The 22955-nt window shown below is 39.9% G+C and overlaps 1 protein-coding gene across 6 annotated transcripts in view; it reads right to left on the bottom strand.

The window, feature by feature from the left end:
* TBC1D8 (TBC1 domain family member 8) overlaps window positions 1-22955 on the bottom strand; it is a 68826-nt gene that overhangs the window by 8418 nt on the left and 37453 nt on the right. For all 6 annotated transcript variants that reach the window (XM_086880431.1, XM_086880430.1, XM_086880434.1 and 3 more), the window contains 9 exons: window positions 21998-22116; window positions 20434-20662; window positions 16537-16777; window positions 8968-9175; window positions 7602-7796; window positions 6180-6362; window positions 5645-5795; window positions 4383-4597; window positions 3450-3567 (listed from right to left, as the gene is read on the bottom strand). In XM_086880431.1, the coding sequence (XP_086736557.1) occupies window positions 3450-3567; window positions 4383-4597; window positions 5645-5795; window positions 6180-6362; window positions 7602-7796; window positions 8968-9175; window positions 16537-16718 (1252 nt within the window). In that variant the 5' untranslated portion in view covers window positions 16719-16777; window positions 20434-20662; window positions 21998-22116. The remainder of the gene's footprint in view (window positions 1-3449; window positions 3568-4382; window positions 4598-5644; window positions 5796-6179; window positions 6363-7601; window positions 7797-8967; window positions 9176-16536; window positions 16778-20433; window positions 20663-21997; window positions 22117-22955) is intronic.

Raw genomic sequence — 22955 nt, 5'->3', positions numbered from 1 at the left:
AAGATTTCCTAACTGTCCCAACCAGTCTTTCCAAAAGGAACAGATCTGGGCTCAGGTTTAGCTACTAGCTCAGTTCTGCTTTGTCAGCAGCAGTTATAGAATCAACATAGTTTCTTCTCAATGAAGTGGACTGTGTCTACAAACCAATCTGCCACATCAGGGCTTTGACCAAAGACACTGCAAGTTAAAAATATCCTGAATACAAAATGCAGCTAGCTTATCAATTTTTTGTCTTTCAAGTTATTTCATTTCTTTCTTACAGTCCATATTCTGCTAATATTAGGGTACAATTTTAATTGCTGACACATATATATCCCTAGCACTCAAAACTTCTGTTGCTCAAAAGCAGAATATAACCTGGACAATTTGTGGCAGAGAGCCAGCATATTTTGGCTTTGCATCCAAATCACAGGAAAAAAATAGCTATGACATTTCTCGGTCTTAGAATCTTTCACATCAGGCCATAAAGAGCTTCTGCTGGTGACTGAACAAACATTACAGCACCACAAATCAAAAATAAAAGCATATGGACATCCAAAAAGCTTTTGAGAAACACATCAAGCATGATGCTTTGAAGAAAAAGCCTCCTGTAAGATTGAAGAAAAGGAGAAAAACAGACTGGAGTTACTCAACCGAGGACAATTTTTGTTTGGCTTCTTTAATAAGCTTAACGCAAACAATTTAATAGCCATAGTTAACACAGACCCAAAAAACAGAGCTGGATTTAGATGTGTTTGAAGGAAGCCAGAGACAGATAGGCAAAACATATATAAATAGATTATTCCAGATTCAGAAACAGAACTGGCAAAACCAGAGGAACATGTAACACTGCCCAGATCTTTCACAGATCTTCTTATAATAAGTGTTGCCACTGTAGATGAAAGTAAAAGACTTATTAAAATGAACTTTTTTGTCCATTTTTTCCCAGAAAGCATGAAATCTGAGCAAATCAATCTGTATTACAGCATGAGATAATAATGAGGTAGGAAAATACCAGGGCATCCATTTGAAAAAATATGATCTTAGATGCAAGATAAATGACATCCTCAGGACTGAAAAGGCAAATCAGAGAAATGAAATAATGTTTTCAGTGTTTCAGGAATTACAGTGTCAAGTTGATGACAGTCTGTCAGGTAAAGTGAGGTAAGATGCCCTGCTGGTTTATGCAGGGGATGGAAAAGTCATGGTATTGAGAACAGGATATGCCTGACCCTTGCCATCCCTCTTGACCCATATACAATTTGTTTCTATCTTGTACCTATCAGCCTATAATTTCCTCTATGCATTGCAGAGAGGAGAAGGACAGAGGAGAATTCCTGAAGGAGGAGACCTGCCTCCAGGCTTTTCCCATTTGCAAGCAGTGAAATAATGAAAAAGCTTCTGAAAGGGGTCAGAGCTGGCAAGGCTGATAGAGGGACATGAAAGCAAAAAGGTTGAGTAGGACTGAATTGCCTAAGTTTTGAAAGCAAAAATTCTAACTAACTAAATAAACATACACATAAGTAAATAGAAGATTTTGAAAAGTCATAAAGAAAGGGTCCGAGACAAAAGGAAGCTAAGAAGGCCTATTATAACCAAGGTCATTAATTCATAGCTGTTTGGACTGTAGAGATTATTGGCTGACACTGAAGAGGAAAAGCCAGTGACGAGTAGCAAGGTCAGAGATCGCCAAAGTTATAGAGATCAAAATCTGGACAACAGTATTGGCAGGGTGCACAGAGAGGAAAAGTTGGGTCTTGGAAGTGTTATGCAGGAAGAAACAATACAAAGTTTGGACAAGAGCTGGTTGCAAATCAAAAAAGAAGGTTGACTGAAATGCAGAGCCAGGAACACTAACTCAAGCAACAGGAACCAGAGGAGGGGCAGGGTGGAGAAGATCAGTAGCATGGATTTGGGCACGTTACGTTCTAGGGTAAAGCAGAGCTGCAGAAATAAGTGCTCAGTGAAGTAACCATGCTGCAAAACTGCACCAGTGCCACTTAGCCAAGGAGAGCAGGGCAACTTCCAAGCTGAACTCCTGGCTCTTCACACTGTGGTTAGCCATGGCAGTAGAGAGACAAGGAAAGTACTCTTTCCTTGGGCTAAAGGCCAGAAAACAGAGAGACAGGACAACCAAAACTTTCAGCACTTAAACAAAGTAGGCTGTAGCCATGACAATTGATAGGCAAGATACAAAACACAAATTAAGAACGACTCAAGGCTGGCCAGGTGAGACAATTCATTAGGCTGGGCAGGGAGAGCTACTTAAGGGCAATAACCCAAGTATCAAAGTTATGAGTAATCCAAAGCATGCTGTTGATATCTAGAAACGCTTGAGTACCGATAAAGCTGAGTTCCTCCTTTAATCAAGGAAGGAGACAGACAAACATGGAAGTCAGTTATCAAAATAGCAGTTTAAAGTCATGTTTGGAGACAAGAAGAAAAATTCTGACAAATGGGACAGGTACAATGCCCAGTCCACTAGCAGAAAATACCAATGGCATTCAAAGCACCACAAAACATGCCAAGCATCCAGCTAAACTTGGGAATAACTCAGCTTTAACTTACCTTCTTGCCAGTTCAGTGACAAGACAGAAACTGAGCAGTGACAGTGTCTGGAGGGAGGTAAGACAACCCCATCCTTCAAGGAAAAGACTGGAAATCTTCTCAAATATCTCTTTCCTCTCCAAAGGCATCACAAGAGTGCCCAGACCATTTCTAGCTAGAACCACTACTGCCAGGGATTTGCTCCTATCCTCACATGCTCACACGTGACCCTGGTCCTTCCCTTTGCCACAGCAAGGCTGTAACAGCAGATGCTGCAGCTACAGTCTAAGGTTAGCATTAAAAAGGGAAAAGCTATCAAGCATTTCTTGTAAGGGAAGGAAGTGACTGCAAAGAGCAAATACTGCTCAGCCCCTCTCTTTCTGTGCATTATGCAGTCTGCACAACAATCTTTAAAATAATGGCACTATTCAGGAGACACAGCACACACAGTGCATGGCAGAGGGACTTGTATCAGCCCTCATTACAGAGGGCTAGTGTAGATGCAAGCTTGCATTGCTCCAGCAGCCGGGCAATTCAGACAGTTCAGATCACAAAGCAGATCTTTTCTAGGTTCATCTTAAACAGCTCGAGTCTCTAACACTGCATGCTCCCAGCCAAAACCCACAAGCTCTTATATTTATGTGAAAGGCAAAAGTGTCACCATCTCCTGACCAACAGGGAAGAAAAACAACAAACTGTAAAGTTGAGCATATATTTACAGATCGTGCTGTTCAAACCCTTCAGACCAAAACCAACCCTGGCTGGAATCTGAGCAACCACTGCTGCTGTCCCTGCATACCACATAAACAGATGGAGCACCTCATCCATGGGGTCTGGACCCCAACTGACCCTTAGCATTTTCCCCACCCCTGTGCCATATGGCTGCCCCTTCCCAGTCTGCAAGACAATGAACACAAGCTCACCTATCACTCGGTGGTTGAAGTAATCCGGCAGCATCCGCTCACACACAGCAACCAGCAGCCAAAAGGCTTCTTCCTCTTTGGCATACAGCAGCAACACGGAGGTCAAAATATTCATAGACTTACAAGAGCAAAGCAGAAAATGGCATTTGTTAATGACAGCAAATCCTACTGACAAAAGCTCAACTGTGGCTATTCTTACAGAAAGAAAAGTAGCCTAACAGGATATAAAGAACTAAGAAAAAAAACAGCAAGAAAAAGAGAAAATAGACAGTAAATACATAATTGCAACCCAAAGATGTAGCAAGTTTTCCAAGCTATGTATACTTGAGCTTTTCATAAGAGCAATAGGAAACAATGAACAAAAGCATAGTACTGGATTTGCCAAGATACAAAGCAGGTAACTGATACTGCAAGAAGTTTTGGGGCTGCTTTCACTGCCCCATATTCCAGTATCAGGACCATTCTCATGTTAATCAGAATTCAGGGAGCTGGCCAGCTAGACAAAGTACTTTCATCATTTATAATCAGTTTTGGAAGAAAGTGTCAGAAAGGTTCATTAAGCCTCTGCCCCCAGTGCACTACATAAATCTCATCTGTGCAGGCCAATTCGCCCTGCGCTGCTTCCAACTATTGTCCAAGAAATGCACTTTTGAACAAACAAGCATGAGAAACAATTTTTTCCCCTCCTGTAATTATAAATGCAGTTTGCAAAAAGCTGAAGGAGTATTACTGGTAGGATATGAGCCTTTTGGTGAGCCTATGTACTTTTCCTCCAAGGAAAAATGGTATTTAATATGTGAAGCTATGTACTTTTCCAACTAATAGGGCATTATTTATCAAAAGCACCATTAAAAACACTCTCATGGGCACAACAGAGAGTGGGAAGAAGGGCAAGAAAAAGCAGGGAGCATTATTCCGCTGGCAATGTCTCACCTGGCAGTATCCTATTTTGGGGTTCCTGTGTGCGTAGGCCGTGAGCACCCTCCTGAGGGCAGCTATCCCCGTCTCGCTCTGGAAGGCCGGGTGCTCGGGCAGCGAGCGGTGCAGGTCACGCTCGATCTCCTCTGTTGCCATACAGCACTTGCCCATGGATGCCTCCACCAAATGTATGTAGTACCCAGGATGCGAGGCGAGATCCGTCTCGGCGTCTGAAGGCAGCAGGAAGGGAGAAAGGGGAAGATGGGAGAGGATAAGGAGGATGCTGAACCTAAGTGCTGTGGGAATTACTGCTCAAAAGGGTACAAGCAAGATGGTTTTGCCCAAGGTCTGTGAATATTCAGACCTGAAATACAAACTCCTAGCAGAATACATGTCTTGAAAACTAAGTATTAGCAAATCTTACATGACACAACATCATTCAAAACACCTTGACTGAGCAAAAGGTGTCTCCAGCAGAAAGTATTGACTTGGGTTGAAAGTATTGGTTCAAGATTATCTCATTCCAACCCCCCTGTTGTGGGCAGGGACACCTTTCACAAGACCAGGTTGCTTAAAGCATCATCCAGCCTGGCCTTGAACACTTCCAGGGATGGGGCATCCACAGCTTCTCTGGGCAACCCCTTCCAAGTGTCTCACCATCCACACATATTACTGGAAGAAATGCAGTCAGCACTGTTCACATCCTTCAAGGAGGAAAAGCTCCACATTTACAAATGTTTGAATATGCCATATATTGGATTAAGGACTAAACTTGAGATCATATTGTAGGCACACTTTGGCTCTGCCATATCTGTCGATAAAATGAGTTGTTTTTTCCATCTCCAGTTTCTGTAAGCCCTGCCAACATTCAACAAGAAGCAGAAGCAGGTCTGCCAACTTTAAGATTGTCATTATTTTGCAATAATCTGATTTGTCTAGGGCTAACTCAGTGTTTACGCTACAATCTAATTGCTGCTTGAAGATGAACATTGTTTTATGAAAACATGATGCTAATTTTAAATTACATTGACTACAAAGATGTTATTTTGATTCTTCTGTACATCATATGATATCATCCTGAGATAAAACTTTTACAGATATACCTGGGTACTTCTTTGCATATATTAGTTCAGTTCAGATCACATCTCTTCCTTAAAGTAGTATCACAGGCTCCATGTAAAGGACATTTAATTTCCCTTGAGAGATTTCTTGCCTAAATGTTTTGCCATGTCCAGAATCAGATGATGCCTACAGCCAACATTTCTAAGCATGCCCACCTGAGAAAAGTAGCCAGAGTTTGCCTCTTAAGGATTCAGGAATTCCCATAGCAACAAGTTTTCTGATTTTTTCTGTGCGAAACATGCACACGGTTCTGCCATACTCTACAAAATGGTCATCCCACAGGCTCTCTTTGATTTGCTCCCTAGACTGGGAACAAGAAGATATATTTAAAAAAAAGATCATGTGCATGTGAGAACTGGTAAACAAAAGCATTTCACATATTAGAAATTCCACAAGGTATTCCATTGCCAATGGAAATGGGAAGCTTGTTCTAAGGACTTTGCCTTTCCCCACTTTGCATATCTAATTCACAACACAAGGATAAAAAATTAAAATTATTTCACCAGAATGAAATGGGAGGAGGGAGAAGAAAAAAAATCCATGCAAACAGAAAAGTTTTTATCCAATTTCTAACTTTTCTGACCAATACAGAGTGCATTTTACTAAAAATGACTATCTGTTTGAATGCAACCCCAGATTTTTTAAAAACAAAACCTCAAACTCCTACAGCTTCCCCAAAATGTTACATACCTTTCCAAAATCAAGGCCTGATACTCCTGACTGATGAAAGTCTGACCTTAGTGCTTCTGCATTGAGCAAGTAGTTGTTCTCCTTTTCACACTCACTTCTCTCTTTCCCTTGTGAAGCCTCTGTTCCCAGACAAGCAGGCTCATCATCCCCCAGTGTGCAGATGGATGGAAAGGCAAGGCTGTTCTGCAAGGCAGAATCAAAGTGGTAATGACTGCAAAGACTTAGAACTACATCCTCAGCTGCCCTCAAGACACAGAGCTGTGTTACTCTTTGCCTTTTGCATCAAAACCTTTGTCACACTTCGGGAGGAAAGATCTTACTCAAGACTTTATAAAAATTGTCATTCATTTGCATGTTAGGAAAAGGGTTGTTACTTTAAAACAAAAGCTATTAGCAAATTCTAAGTGTCCTTGATGACAGGCTACCACTCTTCTACTGTTATGATTTGAAAGAAAAATTCACAGAACAATTTAGGTTGGAGAGGACTATTGTTTTCAATCCCTCCTGCTCAAAGCAGGAGCCCTCAGCCCTGGTTGCTGGGGCCTGTGCCCAGTCAAATTGAGTAGCTTTAAGAAAGCAGAGTGCACTGCTGCTCTGGGAAGCCTTGTCCAGTTCCACCTAACCATGAGAAGAAATCTCCCTTTTTATCTATTTGGATTTTTCCTTGCTAAATCTTGAGGCCGTGGCTGCTTGTTTTTCAACTGGCATATCGAAGAAGAGTTTGCCTTTATCTTCCAGCTCCCCATTATTTGGCAGAAGACAGGCTGAGGAAGCCCTGCTCCCTCCACCTCTCCTTAGAAAGCATGTGCTCCAGCCCCTGACCACCTTACAGCCCACCACCAGACTTACTCCAAGTTATCAACGCTTTCCAAGTGTAATGCAGCAGAGTTAAAACTGGACACAGTACTCCTGATCAGCCTCCTAAATGCTGAGTAAAAGGGAATAGTAACATTCCATGGCCTGCTGGTTACAATCCTGCTAATACAACCTGGTATGGGGTTGTCCCTCTGCATTCTAAGAGCACACTGCTAACTTACAGGCTCGACTTGTTCATGACTCCTCCACCTTTTCCACACAGCTGTTCTCCAACCAACCAGTCCCCAGCCTCTCCTGTCACACAGGCTTATTTTGCCAGGTTTCACATTTGCTTTTGTTGAACCTTGTGGGGTCTCTGTCAGCCCATTCCTCCAGACTGCTGAGGTTTCTGTGAAGGGCAGCCCAGCTGCAGACCATAGTCCCTGCTCTCCCCAGCATGTCAATCACAACTATGCTGTGAGTATCCTCTATCCCACCAGCCAGGTCTTTAAAGGTGGCATCAGATAAGCACTGGCTCAAGATCAATTTGGGGGCCTCCCAAAGGTGGCAGGACAGTGGAATAATGGATAATCATATTGAATTAATAATAAAATAAAATTTCAGTACCTGATTGTTATTTTTCAAGTTGTTGCAGTGCAATGGGTTGCCAGAGTTCACCTCTTTTAACCTCTGGAGCAGGTTCTCCACCAAAGTATCACGGTCCTTCAGCTCAATGAACTGAAAGGCTGTCTTACTCCTTATGCTAACAATGATGGGATTAGGGAGAAGGCTTGTGTCCTCCATCTTCTCTATACTGATTACCTTTTCCAGAGACATTACAGAAAACACATTAGGCACCACATCCACAAAAACATATTCAAATATTCTATGTATACCAAAACACAGCATTTCGTATGCACTCTTTAAATGTGGTTATTCATATTGGCTTTCCTTGATCAAGCACATTCTACTTCCTGAAGTTCATGGTCTCTCTAGAAGCTCAAAGCAGATACCAAAAAGTATCTCAGATGCCTTTTCTTTTCCTAAATTACTTTGCATCCCACTTCTAAACAGTAGACTGAGGTAAAAGATAAAAAAGGGTTAAATTTTGATTTAAATCATGATAAAAAAAAAAAAAATTATAGAAGGATCATATTGATCAAATTCAGGGTGTGGAGGAGGAAATTTGCTTTCCCACATTTGAAGACGGGGAAAAACAGTTGTTTTGTTAATTTTTTTAAAGTATACAACACTGTTCTCATATTGTTTTCTGTTTCTGCAACAGTGGAAGGAAACTTGCTACAGTTACAATATGATTTGGCTGTTACTCTATTATTAGTCCAGGATGAAAGGAAAGCCTTAATTAGAGATCATAACAGCCTTGTATTCACAGCAGATCAGACAGGTGTTAGCTGACAGATTCCTTCTCCTGTTCTACTCCCACCACCTTCCCTTATGCCCTTTCTCTATTTAAACTTGTATCTTAATTCCATGGAAATTTGTCAGCCCATCCATAACATCCCCTTCTTCTCTCTGCCCTACAGCTTGCCAAAGTACCCACAGGTTTGTTAAAGGTTGTCTGTGGAGGGAGAGATCAATACTTGTGTTGATCCCAGGCAAGGATGCTTTTGCATTGCTGGAATGGGTCAAAGCCAGTCTCCATCAACATTAAGCTGGATGTATGTGTTTGTGGAGCTGGGAGAGGAGCCCTGTCTGAGTCTTGGGCCAAGCAAACTCTGTTTTGGTAGTGTTCTCTCCTGCTGCAGTGTCCATATTTCACTTTGAGGATCACTTTGAATCACTTGTATTTTTAGGAGCTCAGGCCCTAATGAGTTCCAGAACAAGCTGTGAAACAATTCTGTAGGCAGGATACACACAAACATCCTATTCTTTTTCATCAAACACTGCTGTGCAGATCAGTCGAGAGGCAGCAAAGGCTTAGGGCAGAAAAAGGCAGATAAGAACCCAAAATGAAACAAACCAAAAACTCTACCTCTCTAAGTGGGATGATAACAGTGCAGCAACCATTTTCTTTGCTGGCAAAACAGATATAACTGTCTGAAGTATACATCCTCCCTGCTGTGTGACAGCGACTGAACGGCGTCCAGAGAGAACAGTCCACAACTTCATGCAGCTTCTCCTTCCTGGGCAATCTGAAGAAGGCCCGAAAGAATTCATTCTGTGCTCTGGCTTCAAGATCCCTTAAGAAAAAGCAGCAAGAACGAATCACAAGATCCTGAAAGCCAGGACATACAATGTAAGGTTAACTTTTCTTGTTGGCCTCACCAAGAGCAAGGAATACAGAATAAAAACACCATGCACAGCAATCTTTAATGCCTATGTGAACAGAGCACTATATAAGCAATTTTGAAATATGTTAAGAGAAAAACATTATCAACTGCTTGCTTAACAATAAGGTAAAAAACAACTAGTATAGTAACTAGGAAGGGAAAGGACATTAATCTGAATCAGCTATTTCACTGGTTTGGGGTCTTTTTTAATTATTTTTTTAACCATGCCTTTTCTGTGGCTGCTGTATGACTTTACAGACTCCAAGAGTTAAACATTTCAGTGATCAGGAGATAACTAAATCTTTCATCTGATGAACATATACTGAGCAATGGAGATTAGCTTAATGTTTCTTGTTTCCTTTCACAGTAGCATTACCAACATCACCTCAGGGATTTGCACCTGCACCCAAAAGTAATGCATTTTCTCAATGACTACTTCCAAAGAGGTCAGTAATAGAAGTGTTAATGATGGTGGCATTTACATGATGGAATCCTTAACTTGCAGAGGTATCAACCTCAGAGAGCCCTCAGAACAGCTTCAAAATGCAAAACAGTTTCAGGCCACTTACAGACTCAGCTGAGAATAACAGCACCAGCAACACTCAGTTTGCAGCCTCAACTTGGCCTCCTTCCAGCCACCCATCCACATTTATGTGGAGAGAAAAGTTTAAATAAATGAAACTTTCATTACTGAGCCATGGTTATACAGACTTGGCTTTGGGGACTTATTTTTCTTCTCTTTCTTAATGAAGAAGCCTGCAGTAATTTAGAGAACTATGCAATTACATTATAAACAGGCCATGGCTATTAGTTCACCAACAGCAGCTCCAGAAACATTAGGGCTTAAATTCTATAATTTTGTTACAAGTAATTTTTTCCTAGCATGATTCACCTTAGAGAAAAAAAAAAAAAAACAACAAAAAAAAAAAAACAAAAAAACCTTGATTTTGTGCCACTGAAAGAATTTAAAGCGTGGGCCGAAGTGTAACAGGGAGTGGTACCTTGGTGCTGTAAATCCCCTCTCCACTCCTTCCTTCACCCTGCTCTTCTGCAGACACCTTCCCTCTACCCCAGCACCCCAGCCCTGCTGTTAAAATATAAGCTGAGACAAATAAAGCCACTGCTTCATTAAGTAAATAAATTGTTTATTTGGGTTTCAGGTTTTTTTAATTTAGTTTAATCCATAGAAAAAGACATAGCCATGTGAAACAGGGAGGAAGACAATTCAGAACTGAGACCTGAGAAGGGAGGATCTGTATCTGCAAGTACCAGAAAAGACAGAATGCGCTCAACAAGCATTCAGCTTCTGTTTCCTTCTCAAACATTATCTTCCTTAAAAATATTATCCAAAGAAACCAGACAAATAGTCTCCTGTTTTTTCGCAGAGAACAAAGAGAAACCCTCTTTGTGAAGAAAGACAAAAAGGTTGCTCCTGAACTAAAATTCCACAGTGAGAGCAACTCTGATAAGTGCCTGCAGCGATCTGCTATTGTGACAAAGCTGGATCAGGATATGCCTCCTAGTTAACTCACCACTAAAATATTTTCCATTTCTGCACAGCACAGATGAATGCTGCTGATAGCATCTGCAGTCAGGTCTGGTAGAGCTGTGCTCTCCTGCTATTGTGCTGAAAGGTAAGAGCCTCCCTGCATCAACTCAGTTGTGAAGATTTCACGACCTCTGTGTGAAAAGAGGCTTTATAGAGAAGAGTGGGACCTCTATTGAGGCACATGGCTGTTATTTCAGAACTCACTATTTCCTATGCTCCAAAATCTGAAGCTTCTAAGTCTTCAGGATTTTGCTGCATTTCTTGGGGCTTTGGACGCCACATGCAGGGCCTTTCAGACAACAAACCACAGGATTTTAAGCAGAAGAAGAATGACATTAATCACATCTGAAACTAAGTAAGTTCACCAGCACTGTATCCACTGCCACTCACCCTGTACCCATGGAAGGCTGCCAACCCCAACATCCCTGGAACTGCCTGGTTCCCCATGACTCACATAAGGCTCACACAGGGACACCACAGAGAACACAGCCAGGACTGCCCCAGAAACAAGCGCTGAAGCGGGCCAGCCTGCTTAGAGGAAGGACCCCAGAATGAAAAATGGTAGCAGAGGGATAAGATGCTGTCAGCACCTACCGCTGTGGGCTCAAACAAAAGGTTTTATTCCAAAGTTGAACACCACAAATATATTTCCTGTTAAGCAAGTAAATTGTAGGGTTTAAAGGCTTCCCTTCATAAACACAGCCAAACAAAATTAGACTTGGTTAAAAAAATCCCCAACCCTACAACTCAAAAAAAAACAAACCCACAAACAAATTTAGCTCCTAAAACAAGACAGGCAATTGTTTAAATATGATACAACAAAGATGGCCCACGTCACCAAGTCCTACAGCTTCCATTTAGAGTTTTACAAGTCCTCCAACACTAAACAAAAATGTAATATTTCTTGCAATTTGCACCCCTACCTGTGTGAAAATTTCTGCTCTTGCTTAACAATTCCCAAGTCAGCTTGGTTTTTAAGCAAATGCAGCATACTGAGTGGTACTTCACTAAAAAAAGGAAAGCTATCATTATGTAAAAATAATGCTTATTGAGTATTTACACAAGCATTAGAAGAATAAAAGGCAGCAAGATGCAACTACCTTGTTCCTTGCTTTTCGAAAAACTCAGCAATTCCTTCTGAGTGCAGCTCCCAACTTGTATGTTATGGGATCATGGACTGCCTCCAACTCCAGCACTTCAAAGCAAATGACAAGCCTGAACTGCAATAACACCTTGTGCATGACCCCCACGTTACCTTCCAAGAGTTTTAAATTAAAGGAAATAACACACACAAGATGAATAAAATGCCTAAAAGCATCAGGGTGCTCAAAATGCTGTCCTCACTGTCAAATGTTTTTCTGTGGTTTATATCCAGCAGAAGCCAACTTGGCATGATTTTAGCTCTGCTGAGTCACTTGTTGCCTATCTAAAATCTAAACAGAGTTGCTGACCTCTTTTTAAGAGAAAAGATTACTAGATTCTTCTTGCTATTGAGACTTCAGAAAGTCAGATACTTTGGAAATAACACATCCAACAATATATGTCTTGTTTATTAGAAGAACTGATATATTCATATGGGAAGAAAGGCTTCTTATAAGCAAACCAGGAGATGTTATCTGAGAAGAGCCAAAATGAACTTGTCAGGACACATGTAAACTGAACATTATTCCCTCACACAGCAGGAAGACTAGACTTGTAGATGAAGGAGCTGCAATGAATGTTTTAGCCAAAATTTATAAAAGTCTTGATATATCCTCTCATGGAACTAATAAAACTAGAAGTGACAAACTGTTGTAACAAGACAGTTGCAAAAGAGTACCTCAAAACACAGCCCTTCGGGGCTTTCTAATAAATTAGAAGCTTGTATCAAGAGGACCCCCTTGGGAATCTGTCCTAGATTAGCTTCTGTTCAATGTCTTCATCAGCAACCTGTACAATGGATCAAGAGCTTCTTACTAAACCTGTACGTGATGCAAGGCTGGTAGAGGCTAATGAACATAACAACAGGATCAGGTTCAGATTAATATTCATAAATTTAAGGGATGTTGTGGGGAAAAAAAATTACAAATATTTTCAGCTGTACATCATAAGCTTCACAAGTGCAGCATGGAGATGAACTCCACCAGGAGCCATCCCTTGGGGTTACACAGGATCACAAGCTGAATAAGAGCCAACAGCATTGTGCTCACAGGAGGAAGAGGAACGCTGGCTGGGCTGCAGAAGTGCCTGGCCACCAAGATGCAGCATGGCAGTCCCAGAACTGGCAAGGTTTCTGGGGCAATCCTATGTCCCACCACCATGCACCTGGCCCCACGTGGCATCAAGTGATGAATGCCCAAAGAGTGACCAGAATGGCCAAAATCCACACTGATAAGAAAACCCTGGTGGAAGTAGAGCAGTGCAGATTAAAGAAAAAAAAGAGAAAGAAGATGCGCATCAACCTCCAAATACACAAATGATTGCTCTAAAGAAAATGAGCTCTTCTGATCTCTTCAGTATTACTAGGTAGAACAAGAAGCCACAGGCTCCCAAAATGTGGAAGATTCAAGTTAGACCTCAGACTTCTAAGTGACAGAACAGTGAAGTACTGGTATGGATCCTGATATGCCCATAACTGCAAATCCTTAAAAACACATTAGGCAATCACAAAGAGATAACCCAAACCCTACCTTTTGCTACAGAGATGCAATAAAAGGAGGTTCTTTCTAGTCACATTGTCCTTGTTGCTCAAGGTTTAAAGCATTCTCAGATTCCCTCTCTGAAGGTTATGGAGATTGAAGTGACAAAAAATGAAACGACTCAGGATACTTCAAAGTTTCCACTGAGCTTAGATCAGTGTTAACAACCTTTGCCTTCATATGAAGCGAAGTCATTCTCATTGGTAATTCACAGTTAAACATGAAGAAAAGAAACTGATGTGGTTTGAGCCTGGGAAATCGTATCACACTGTTGAAACCTTACAGACACCAGCACCAAAGCTTTTAAATTGTGGGTTCTGCTCTGGGGAATTTCTCACTACATTTGAAAAATGCAATGGGTATCTTTGCATCCTGAAAGAGATGGAAATTAGAAGTAAAAGAAACCTATACCAGAGACTATTGCAGCCTTCTTTTTAAAATTAAAAAATAGTTACCATATGTGTTCCAGTAAAATTGTATGGCACGTATATATGTCTGCAAGAAATGGCATTTGTAGGTACCAAACACATCAGATCTACTTTGCTTTTTACGGCAGTTACCTCAATTGCCACTAATCCCTTTGTAATCCATTTTTCTGTGCCTTATTATTTTATTAAACAGTGCAAAAAATTGCATACTGACTTGTTTGACTCTGGCCATGATATAATTTGTGTCACAGGCTGTGGGCCTAATCCCATGGCCTCTCTGAGTCCCATCCCTCCACTGCTCAGCAAGAGCCTCAGGAATGGCAAAGGCTTATGGTTTTCAGACTGTAGAATATACAGATTGTTATAGCACTGAAAATGTATTTTTTTAAAAATAAAGACATTGAAACAAGCCTTTCACAAAAGAAAGCCTAACATACAAAAGCCATCTGCAGCAACTTCATTAATTTGTCAGAGCTGGAATAATTCCAATGATGTATGTGTCTGCTTTCATTTTCACAGATTATTATTTGCTTCCAAATCACGTATAAGAATTAACAATTACAATTATTAAAGGGAATGTATGTATATTAAGGGAATGTTGAGAGGAATGTAATTGTTCTCATAGTACTACAATGGCTTCAAGAAAAAAAGCAGCAACCAAAACTTCACACACCAAAAAGAGTACAACAACACCCCCAAAACATGTTAACACTAAAAACCAGTTTATCCACTATTCAAACTACAGTCTTGCTTAATCACCTTACATCAAAGTGGTTGCTGAAGTGGGACAAAGGGCACCAGAAACAGCAACTTATCCATCCACTACCTAATTCATGCAGAGGAAATGGGATTTTGGTATCTTCCACATTTCCCTTTCTGCCATCCCAAGTCACAGAACAGGTTAGAGAACATCTTGACCAGGAAATCTGCAGTAAATATATTTTTGTCCTTCCTTCTCCCTCTGTTCCTTTGACTTTCTTTTTTCTTCTTTAGTTGGAGGGAAGGAGAGAACCTGTTTGAGTAAGTGTGTGGGATGGTTTCTCTTGCTTGACTGCTAATAGACACACTACTTTTCCAAAATGCCACAAGGTGCTGACAAGTTGATTCCCTGAGAGCCCCTTTTATAGCATATTACTAAGCTTATACTTTTCTTTACAACTGTAATTTTACTTTCTTTCCATTCAGTTAGTACTCCTGATTCAAAGACTATTTTGAGAGGTGATAATGACAATAATTTGTAGCTACTGAAAAATATTTCTCCCTAGCTTTCTGTTACATCTCCTCTGGATTTCTCTTCTTGCATCTAACTTTTCAGCCCAAAAGCAAGAGGAGGGAACAATGGTAAAGCATGGAAAGGGGCTGAGATACAACCTATCACAGCCATATTCTACATTAGCTAAGTACATATCCCAACATTTCTTGAGCCAAAAGCCTACAATGTTAAAAAAAACCGTGCTACATACACAGTGTAAAAACAGTAGTAGTTCTTGTATTCCAAGAAACCCTGGCTATTAAAAAAAAAAAAGCCTGCAAAGATGTTTATGGTTGCTCACCACTCAAGTGAATTCTTCAATAACATCACAGACAAAATCCTGGTGTCAGTGATTTTCCTTATCGTTTGTACATATGAAATTGCAGAGGAAGTCCATTTTATTGTTTTAAACTCCATTATGAAACTTTGCAGGAGTGTTTAGCTGAGATACAGGCCCACCACAACTGTAAAAAAGTCCCTCAGAAACAATAAAATGGCTACTGGTCTCTCTTTTTTTGCAAAATGATACCATGCACTCCTTATGTTTTAGTCAGGAAGCAAAACCTGGGTGATTCCCTTCATACACCTGGCAAAGGGAGAGGAAGGAAGAGCAGGAAAGGGCATGATTCAAGAGGAGATTACCACTCCACTCACATCCCATTCAGAAAAGAAGTATTTTAAATCAGCACCTTAACCTTGATGCCCCAGGCAAATTCCAGTTTGGGCTATTCCATCCTGCCCACCTAAAATTCCTCAGGGCAGCTTCCCTCCCCCTCTCTCGAAACAGCAAATAAAACAGAGTTGTGTGTTATGCTACCAGCAGAGAAATAGCCATCAATCTTCCCCTGAGAGCCAAATGCATTTCTGTAGTGGGAGAGGAATGCAGAGATGCATTTCAGGGATGCAAGGGGTAGAGCTGACAATAGCAATACCACAACTGTGTATTTTTTAAGTCCTATAACTGCTTGCTAAATTGGCTATGGTAATCAAACTAGTGGGAATTCCATGTTTCAGGTGTGATCAAAAGCAGTATTTCTAGAGAACTGAAGGCACTAGGAAAGCCTACATATTACCAAAATTTTAAGCAAAATAATACTGCTCTTCAGGGACGATGGAAATCCTTGCTGCAATCTTCCCTTCTATGGGAACGGTACTTTTGAAACTTTGCGTTGTTTAAGGGAAGAATGCAAAGCTGAAAAATGTATCTTGCATACAAATTAAAATACACCTTTTGGGTACACCATAACACATTATGTAGTCTCTTTTGCATCCAGTCAAACAAAGCTTTGAAATCTCACGCAGTTAACACCAAACTATGAAGCCCACTATTGAACCTCAGCTCATACAACAGATTAGCTTTTTACCTCTTGGTAATCTGAGTAGGATCCTGCAGGCCTGGATCCAGTTCAAAGATTTCATTATCCAGTAGCCTGCGGAGCGTCACATCTGCCAGTTGCTCCATGATTCTGAAAGCCTCAGCAATATTGAGGAACGTGGAGAAGTCGCGCTCTTTATTCGCTGTAGTGACACGCACTGTGTCGGTCATGAAGACATTGGAGGTTCTTTCCAGCTTCTGGACCTCAACCCAAGGAATGATAAGTTTCACTGCAATCCAAGAGAAGAACAAAAGTGGGTTGGAAACTTTGCTTTCAGAATTGGGAAACAATCAAATTCAGAATGAAATGCAAACCAAAGAGGAGAGAGAGAAATTTTTACAGGCAAGACCAAGCACATGCTGAAATGTCTGTTTTGACTCTGCATTCAATCCCACCCACTCCAAAAGACATGCCTTTTTCAGAATCTCTCCCTCAAAGTTTTAACTATCTTCACAAGAAATGCTAGACTGGGGTGTGGTCCTTTTTCAGAACATCTGTCATATGCTGTGCTCCTAACTCCTTTACAAGCCATTTCTGCAGCCTGCTTCCTTGCCACCAGAAGAACCAGTTCATCTCCAGAATACAAAGGTAAGAGGGAAAGGCTTTGTAATCTCCTAGAAACAAAACCATAGGCAGGTGGAAAACCAAGTACATGCACAGCTACTTTAGCTTTTAAAGTAAAGCTAACTCCCATTCAAAATAATGCTTTTTTGGAGACTGCTATATAGTGCAATTACTACTATAAACAAGACATTAAAAAAGCTGCCTAGGTATTAGGATCTTCCCATTTTGGTTACTTTTTACTGAAAGATGCACAGGCACATCTTGCCCTAAACATTAACCATAGTCAGATTTGTATATAAAGAACAAGAAGTGTACAAGACTGTTCTCTATATTAAAGCTGTTGAACCATATAAATACAAGTGGCAAACAGAATCAGCTTACTTTAGATAACTACTGCAGGATGTTACTTGCCTCTCACATGAATCTCTGGGTAGAAATTAGGCTGGAAAGGACTTTAAAATAGATTCAATTTCTTCTTAACAACTGTTGGAAGCTTCTCAGACTTCTCTGTGCCAATAACATCAAGACTACACCCCCTAACATCCCTAGCTGATCTCCTGATGCCAATAAAGCAATAAAAAGGCAGTAATAACAAACATTGTCATATATATACGACACTTATCCAAGATCATTAATTACCTAAGGAGCTACCCTCAGCAAGTTTTCTGTGCTACATGAACCACAGCTGTCAAGATTATTTGCAGATTACATTTTTTCTTACTTAAATAAAGCACAGCTGCATCAACATGCACAGACTGTTGCAAACGGTCATAAAATCAACTGTACCAGCCCAGCCAAGGGAGGAAAGATTAAATAATGCCGTAGCAACAGCACTGCTGTTCAGGCAGGTCAGATCCACACAGGCTCTACAGTGTTGGTTACAGAAAAAGCACAACAGCCTGTACAGGACCCAAGCCACTGATAAAAGGTACAAAGTGTTCAAAGTTTCAGAAAAACACCAATTTAATAAAAAATGGTGAAAAAACCTTGGCACACCCTTTCAAGTTATCTGATGATCTAAACCTCTGAAATCCTACAAATACTTAGAGGCTTAGATAAAAGGGGACTTGTCCTGGAAAAAAATTTCCATGGAGTTTATATTCACATAAGCCGTAAACTAATTTTATGAGAAGTTGTAAACAGGTTCTAAAATTGCATTCCAGGTCACTTCAACACAAAATGAAACAAGAAGAAGGGAAAAACATTGCCAGAAGTAGAAGACTTTACACTTTGCCTATAAAGAGATTTCAGTCTATGATTTGGGGGGATTTTTATAAAGGTAAAACACAATTGAGAACTAATTTTATCACAATTCATATATTGGTTTTTTTTCTCTGTGTAGTATTGAAGAACGCAATTAATGTGATTTTTAGCAATATTTTCAATACCAGATTTAACCAGATTTCATTTGTGATTGCAACCTGAAAAAAACAAAGGCAATGAATCACTTGTTCTGCATGCAATCAGCATCAGCTTCTCAAATAGTAACAATCAGAACTGTATTAAATCTGTATTATTCTTCCCTGTAACAAAAATATTTCATAAACATGACAAAACACTAGTTTAGAAACAGAAGTAATCTGCTTTATCACAATCAAGGAAGTGAGAATAATTTCAGCATATATGCTGCTTCCCACTGAGCTAGGGAAGTTTGTTTAACCAAAAGAAAATTCAGGGGGGTTTCTCACATTTCCATGCAAATGTATGGGAACACAAAGCCAATGCAACTGACTACATTGGTGAATGAACAGTGTATTTTCCATGGTCAAAATAAAAAGTTGCAAATATGTAATTGTTTACTGGATTTGGGTTTTTTTGTTGATTTTCATAATGAATATTATTAAAGATATGAGAAAAAAAATCTTCTTAAACAATACAGCATGATATAGTATTTCCATTATCATTGAACAATATATGATATTGCATAAACAAAATTTTTGGAACCATATAAAGGTTTTTTCACTCTCCCTCCTCCTTCCATCATTATCTATCATTAATAAGTATCATTTTTGCATTGCGTGCTTTGGCAGAGAGGTTATCTCAGATTTAATGAGAGAAAACCTGCAATGATAATAAGAAGAAATTATTGACAAAGGATATTATTTAATACCAACCAGAGAACAAGGAGAATACTAAACAAGAACTCGCATATCTAGTATATATCAAGAAATTCCATTCTACTCTTCCCAGCAAAACTCAACTTTTATTTTGATAGGGAATAATAAACTTAGCTGCATTTCAAATATAACCCTTCCACCTTTTGCTGATATCACAAAATAATTGGCTTGAAATAATATAAGGGAAGAAAGGACATCCAGCTCTAAGCATGTCTTTGTATGTTTTCAGTCTTAGAAACTACAAGTTACCGTTTTTCTTAAGATGAGCTTCATTTTTAAACCTGCAGTTATATCTCAATATTAAATCCAGATGGAATATGGCAAAGCTTTCCTAATTGATATAAGTGACAAAAACTTCTATATTTACAGCAGTATAGTTCCAGCAGGTTAAACAGGCCTTAAAAGGCTAGAGGTTCATGCACAATTTTATTAAACAGAGAAATTCTATAGAGTTTAAATGGCTGCATTAATTTTTACCATCTTATGTCTGTTACTTTCATTTTTACCTTCTAATATCTATTCTGACAGGCTTTTCATTCACACAATTAATTATATAGAGGAACACCACAACCAAATCCTTAGAACTTGCTAAACCATCTGAAAGTCCAAAAAGCCCCAGGACATGCTTATTGTGACCTTACTGCACCGGTACTCAGAAACACAAACAAATCTCTAACTCGGTGCTGTTTTTCCTTAAAAGCTCTCAATTTTCACCTGGTTCTCCAGGGCACATTCGTTTCATGCTTCCTGGGCTATCTTCAGGCAGGCAGCTTGACTCAGGCTTCCCTGGCCCCACCAGCCCTTCCCCTACCACCCTGCAGCCATGTGGTGACTCTGCCTCCCTGCCTATGGGAGGGACCCATCCTTACTCATTGTTTTCAGCACTTAAAGACTCTATTTTAGAACTTGTAGGAGGTCTGCTACATCTTAAGGTTGTTTCACCATGCCAAAAAGAAAAAACAGGTAACAACTATGTCTTGTGTGCTCTTGCAGTGTCATTTTTATTACTGGATTCATATTAAAACACAAAGGCTGAAGTAAAACTGAATTAAACCGGATTTTTCATCTGAACAAGTAAAAACTCAGAAACTAAACTTCAGAGGTGAACTAGGCTTTTCATAAGAACTCTGGGTATTCATGCTTTTAAATGTAGTTACATTTATATCTCTCCCCTGCATAAGATTTCATATGCATTTACACTTACATTCTTTGCCCAGGAAGAAGGAATAAAAACAGAGATGATTGATACTCAAATAAAGCCAGCCTTGCCGAGGAACTTTTCCTTTCCAACAGCAACAGGAATAATAGGTGATCAACTTCTCTGCTTCAGGAAAATTAAACCTGGATTCAAATTTCACCAGGGCTTCTCGGAACTTCTCGGGGTCTTCCTCCTGCTCAGCCAGCTTGCTGCTCGTTTCCTCTGCAATCAGTGCCTGAGTCCGGAACAAGACCATATGTCAGGATAAAGCCATGGTGCTCACACTCAGGCAAGTTGCTACAAGCTACCCATTCAAATTTTAATAATGCAACACTTTCTTGCAAAGAAACTCCAGTCAATTTGCAATTTTCACAAATGAAGAAATTTCTCTGGAGCTTGCATCTCTCATACATTTTGAACGCTCCCAAAGCAAGACTTTTGGGGCCTTCTTTTCCTGATATACAGTTGTTTCAATGAGTCTGGCAGAAACATATCTCTGCAGTTTGCCTATGGCTTATGATTGCTCTTATTTTGTATATACAGGGTAAAAGTAGTGTAACAGTTGTGGATACTGACCAGTCCTATTTACCTATGAAGAAGCAAAGCAGTCAAATGTGTCAGTAACTTGGAAACATGCTTGGAACTGTTACAAATACGGTTTCAAGAACATCTACATAAATATAATTAAGATTTCAGATTTTTAATAGCGGTATTACAACAAAGAAGTTAAGTATGCATTGCACCATGCTGACAAATAAGCCATATGTTACAGCACCTGGTAGAGTTTGCAATTACCAAGCAGTCCTAATACACTAAAAGTTTACAGCAGGTGTGAGAGTCCAAAGCCTGGATTTAACATTAACTACTGAAACCTGAAGCATTTCAAATATGAATTGTGCTAGGTAACAGGCTGTCACTGTGTTATCAAGAGAGAATAATTGTATTTGGTATTTCAGTGCCCTTAAGACAATATGTATTTTTTTAAAGAAAGCAGGATAAAAAATGGGATTTGTACAGTGATGATTCTGGTTTTGTCCTCTTCCCCAGATTCAGAGCCCACAAAACTCACAGCAGCAAGGTTGAAATTCACCAAAAGCATTATGTTCCTACAAAATTTCCAAACTGGAAAAAAGGCTATGGGGGGAAGAGCATCCCACTAAAACTCCTAGCAAGGAAAAGCTTGTAACAGCAAGCCACCAGTGAACCCACACTACCATCAGCCATCACTAAGCTCCTCTCAGAGTAAGTACTTCACTAAAAGCAGAGCTCAGGACAACAGGCTTTCTAAGTCACTACCCAGAAGCCATTGCTATTTTTAATCTGATTTATGGTCACAAAATTTCTTCAACTTTAAAATTCTTTAACCTTCCAAAAGGATGCTCATTTCTTCAACCGTGTGGCAAATCAGCAGCTTCATGTGCTGGCCACATCAGGTGCAAGAGCCACATAGAAGAACAAGTAATATTTATATGGTCAAAACCATGGATGAGTGACAACAACTTCATGACGTTCTTCTAATAAACCATATGTAATTGGGCAGGGGAGGGTGAAAGTGAGACAGTTTCCTTACCTTCACTTTCCCTTTGACAAAACTAACAATATCTTCTTTATTGTCAAACACAGACAAAGTATGGAGCAAGTTTTGTTCCAGCCATTCCCAGTGCTGGTTTATTTCCTCTGCAGTGGCACCTAGAAAAGAAAAAAAAAAATACTATATTGAAACTAATCCTAAAAAAATAAAATTGAAAGGAAGGGGAGAAAAAAGTAATAAAATGCACTATTTCATATATTCATTACAAGAAATTGAACTTTCAACCTCAGAATTCTTAGTAGCAAACAGGTAAAAAAAGTCTCATTCATAGCAGCATAGTTAGAGAAAAACAAAAATCTCACTGTTTTAGAGAATCAGTTTTAGTGCTTATAGCTTTATCTTCTCAAATGCTCTCCAGCATGCCAGCAAATGCTGCATTAAAAATCAAAGCAGAAAAAACAGCAAAACTTCATCCTGAGCTGCTAGACTGTGGCTTATTCTGACACAACGTTCTGTAAGTGGCCACTGGAAGCCTTTGATTCATGCCCTGTTCCCAAAAGTCCTCGATCTTCCTCTCTCCCTCCCTCAAGGCACACATGCACACACACCCCACACACAAATACATGCTTTGAGAGGAATACAAAGCCCTCTATAATAAATAAAGTATCTAAAATAGAGTTTGGTTCAGCAACACCTAGATTCTACAAGAGCACATTTCTAAGTTTGGGGAAGAAATAAAGCAAACAGAAATATTTGACTAATACAGCTTTTCAAATCTTTACAGCTTTCTTCTCTAAAGATTAGAGGGGTTTGCTGGTTCCTTAAATGTAATGTGTTGACACGAACTCCATAAATAACATTTCACTCATTACCAATTTGCTTTGGCTCTTTCTGCTTGAAACTGAATTGTCTCTGTGTGACATGATGACAGAAAAGTCATAGCAAGATGGGCACTATACAGGGCCATCAAGGGAAAACCCTCCAGATCTTCCTGGTC

Source organism: Cyanistes caeruleus, chromosome 3, assembly GCF_971803275.1.
Source record: "Cyanistes caeruleus chromosome 3, bCyaCae1.hap1.1, whole genome shotgun sequence".
Lineage (NCBI taxonomy): Eukaryota > Metazoa > Chordata > Aves > Passeriformes > Paridae > Cyanistes > Cyanistes caeruleus.
This window is presented reverse-complemented; position numbering and strand designations above follow the sequence as displayed.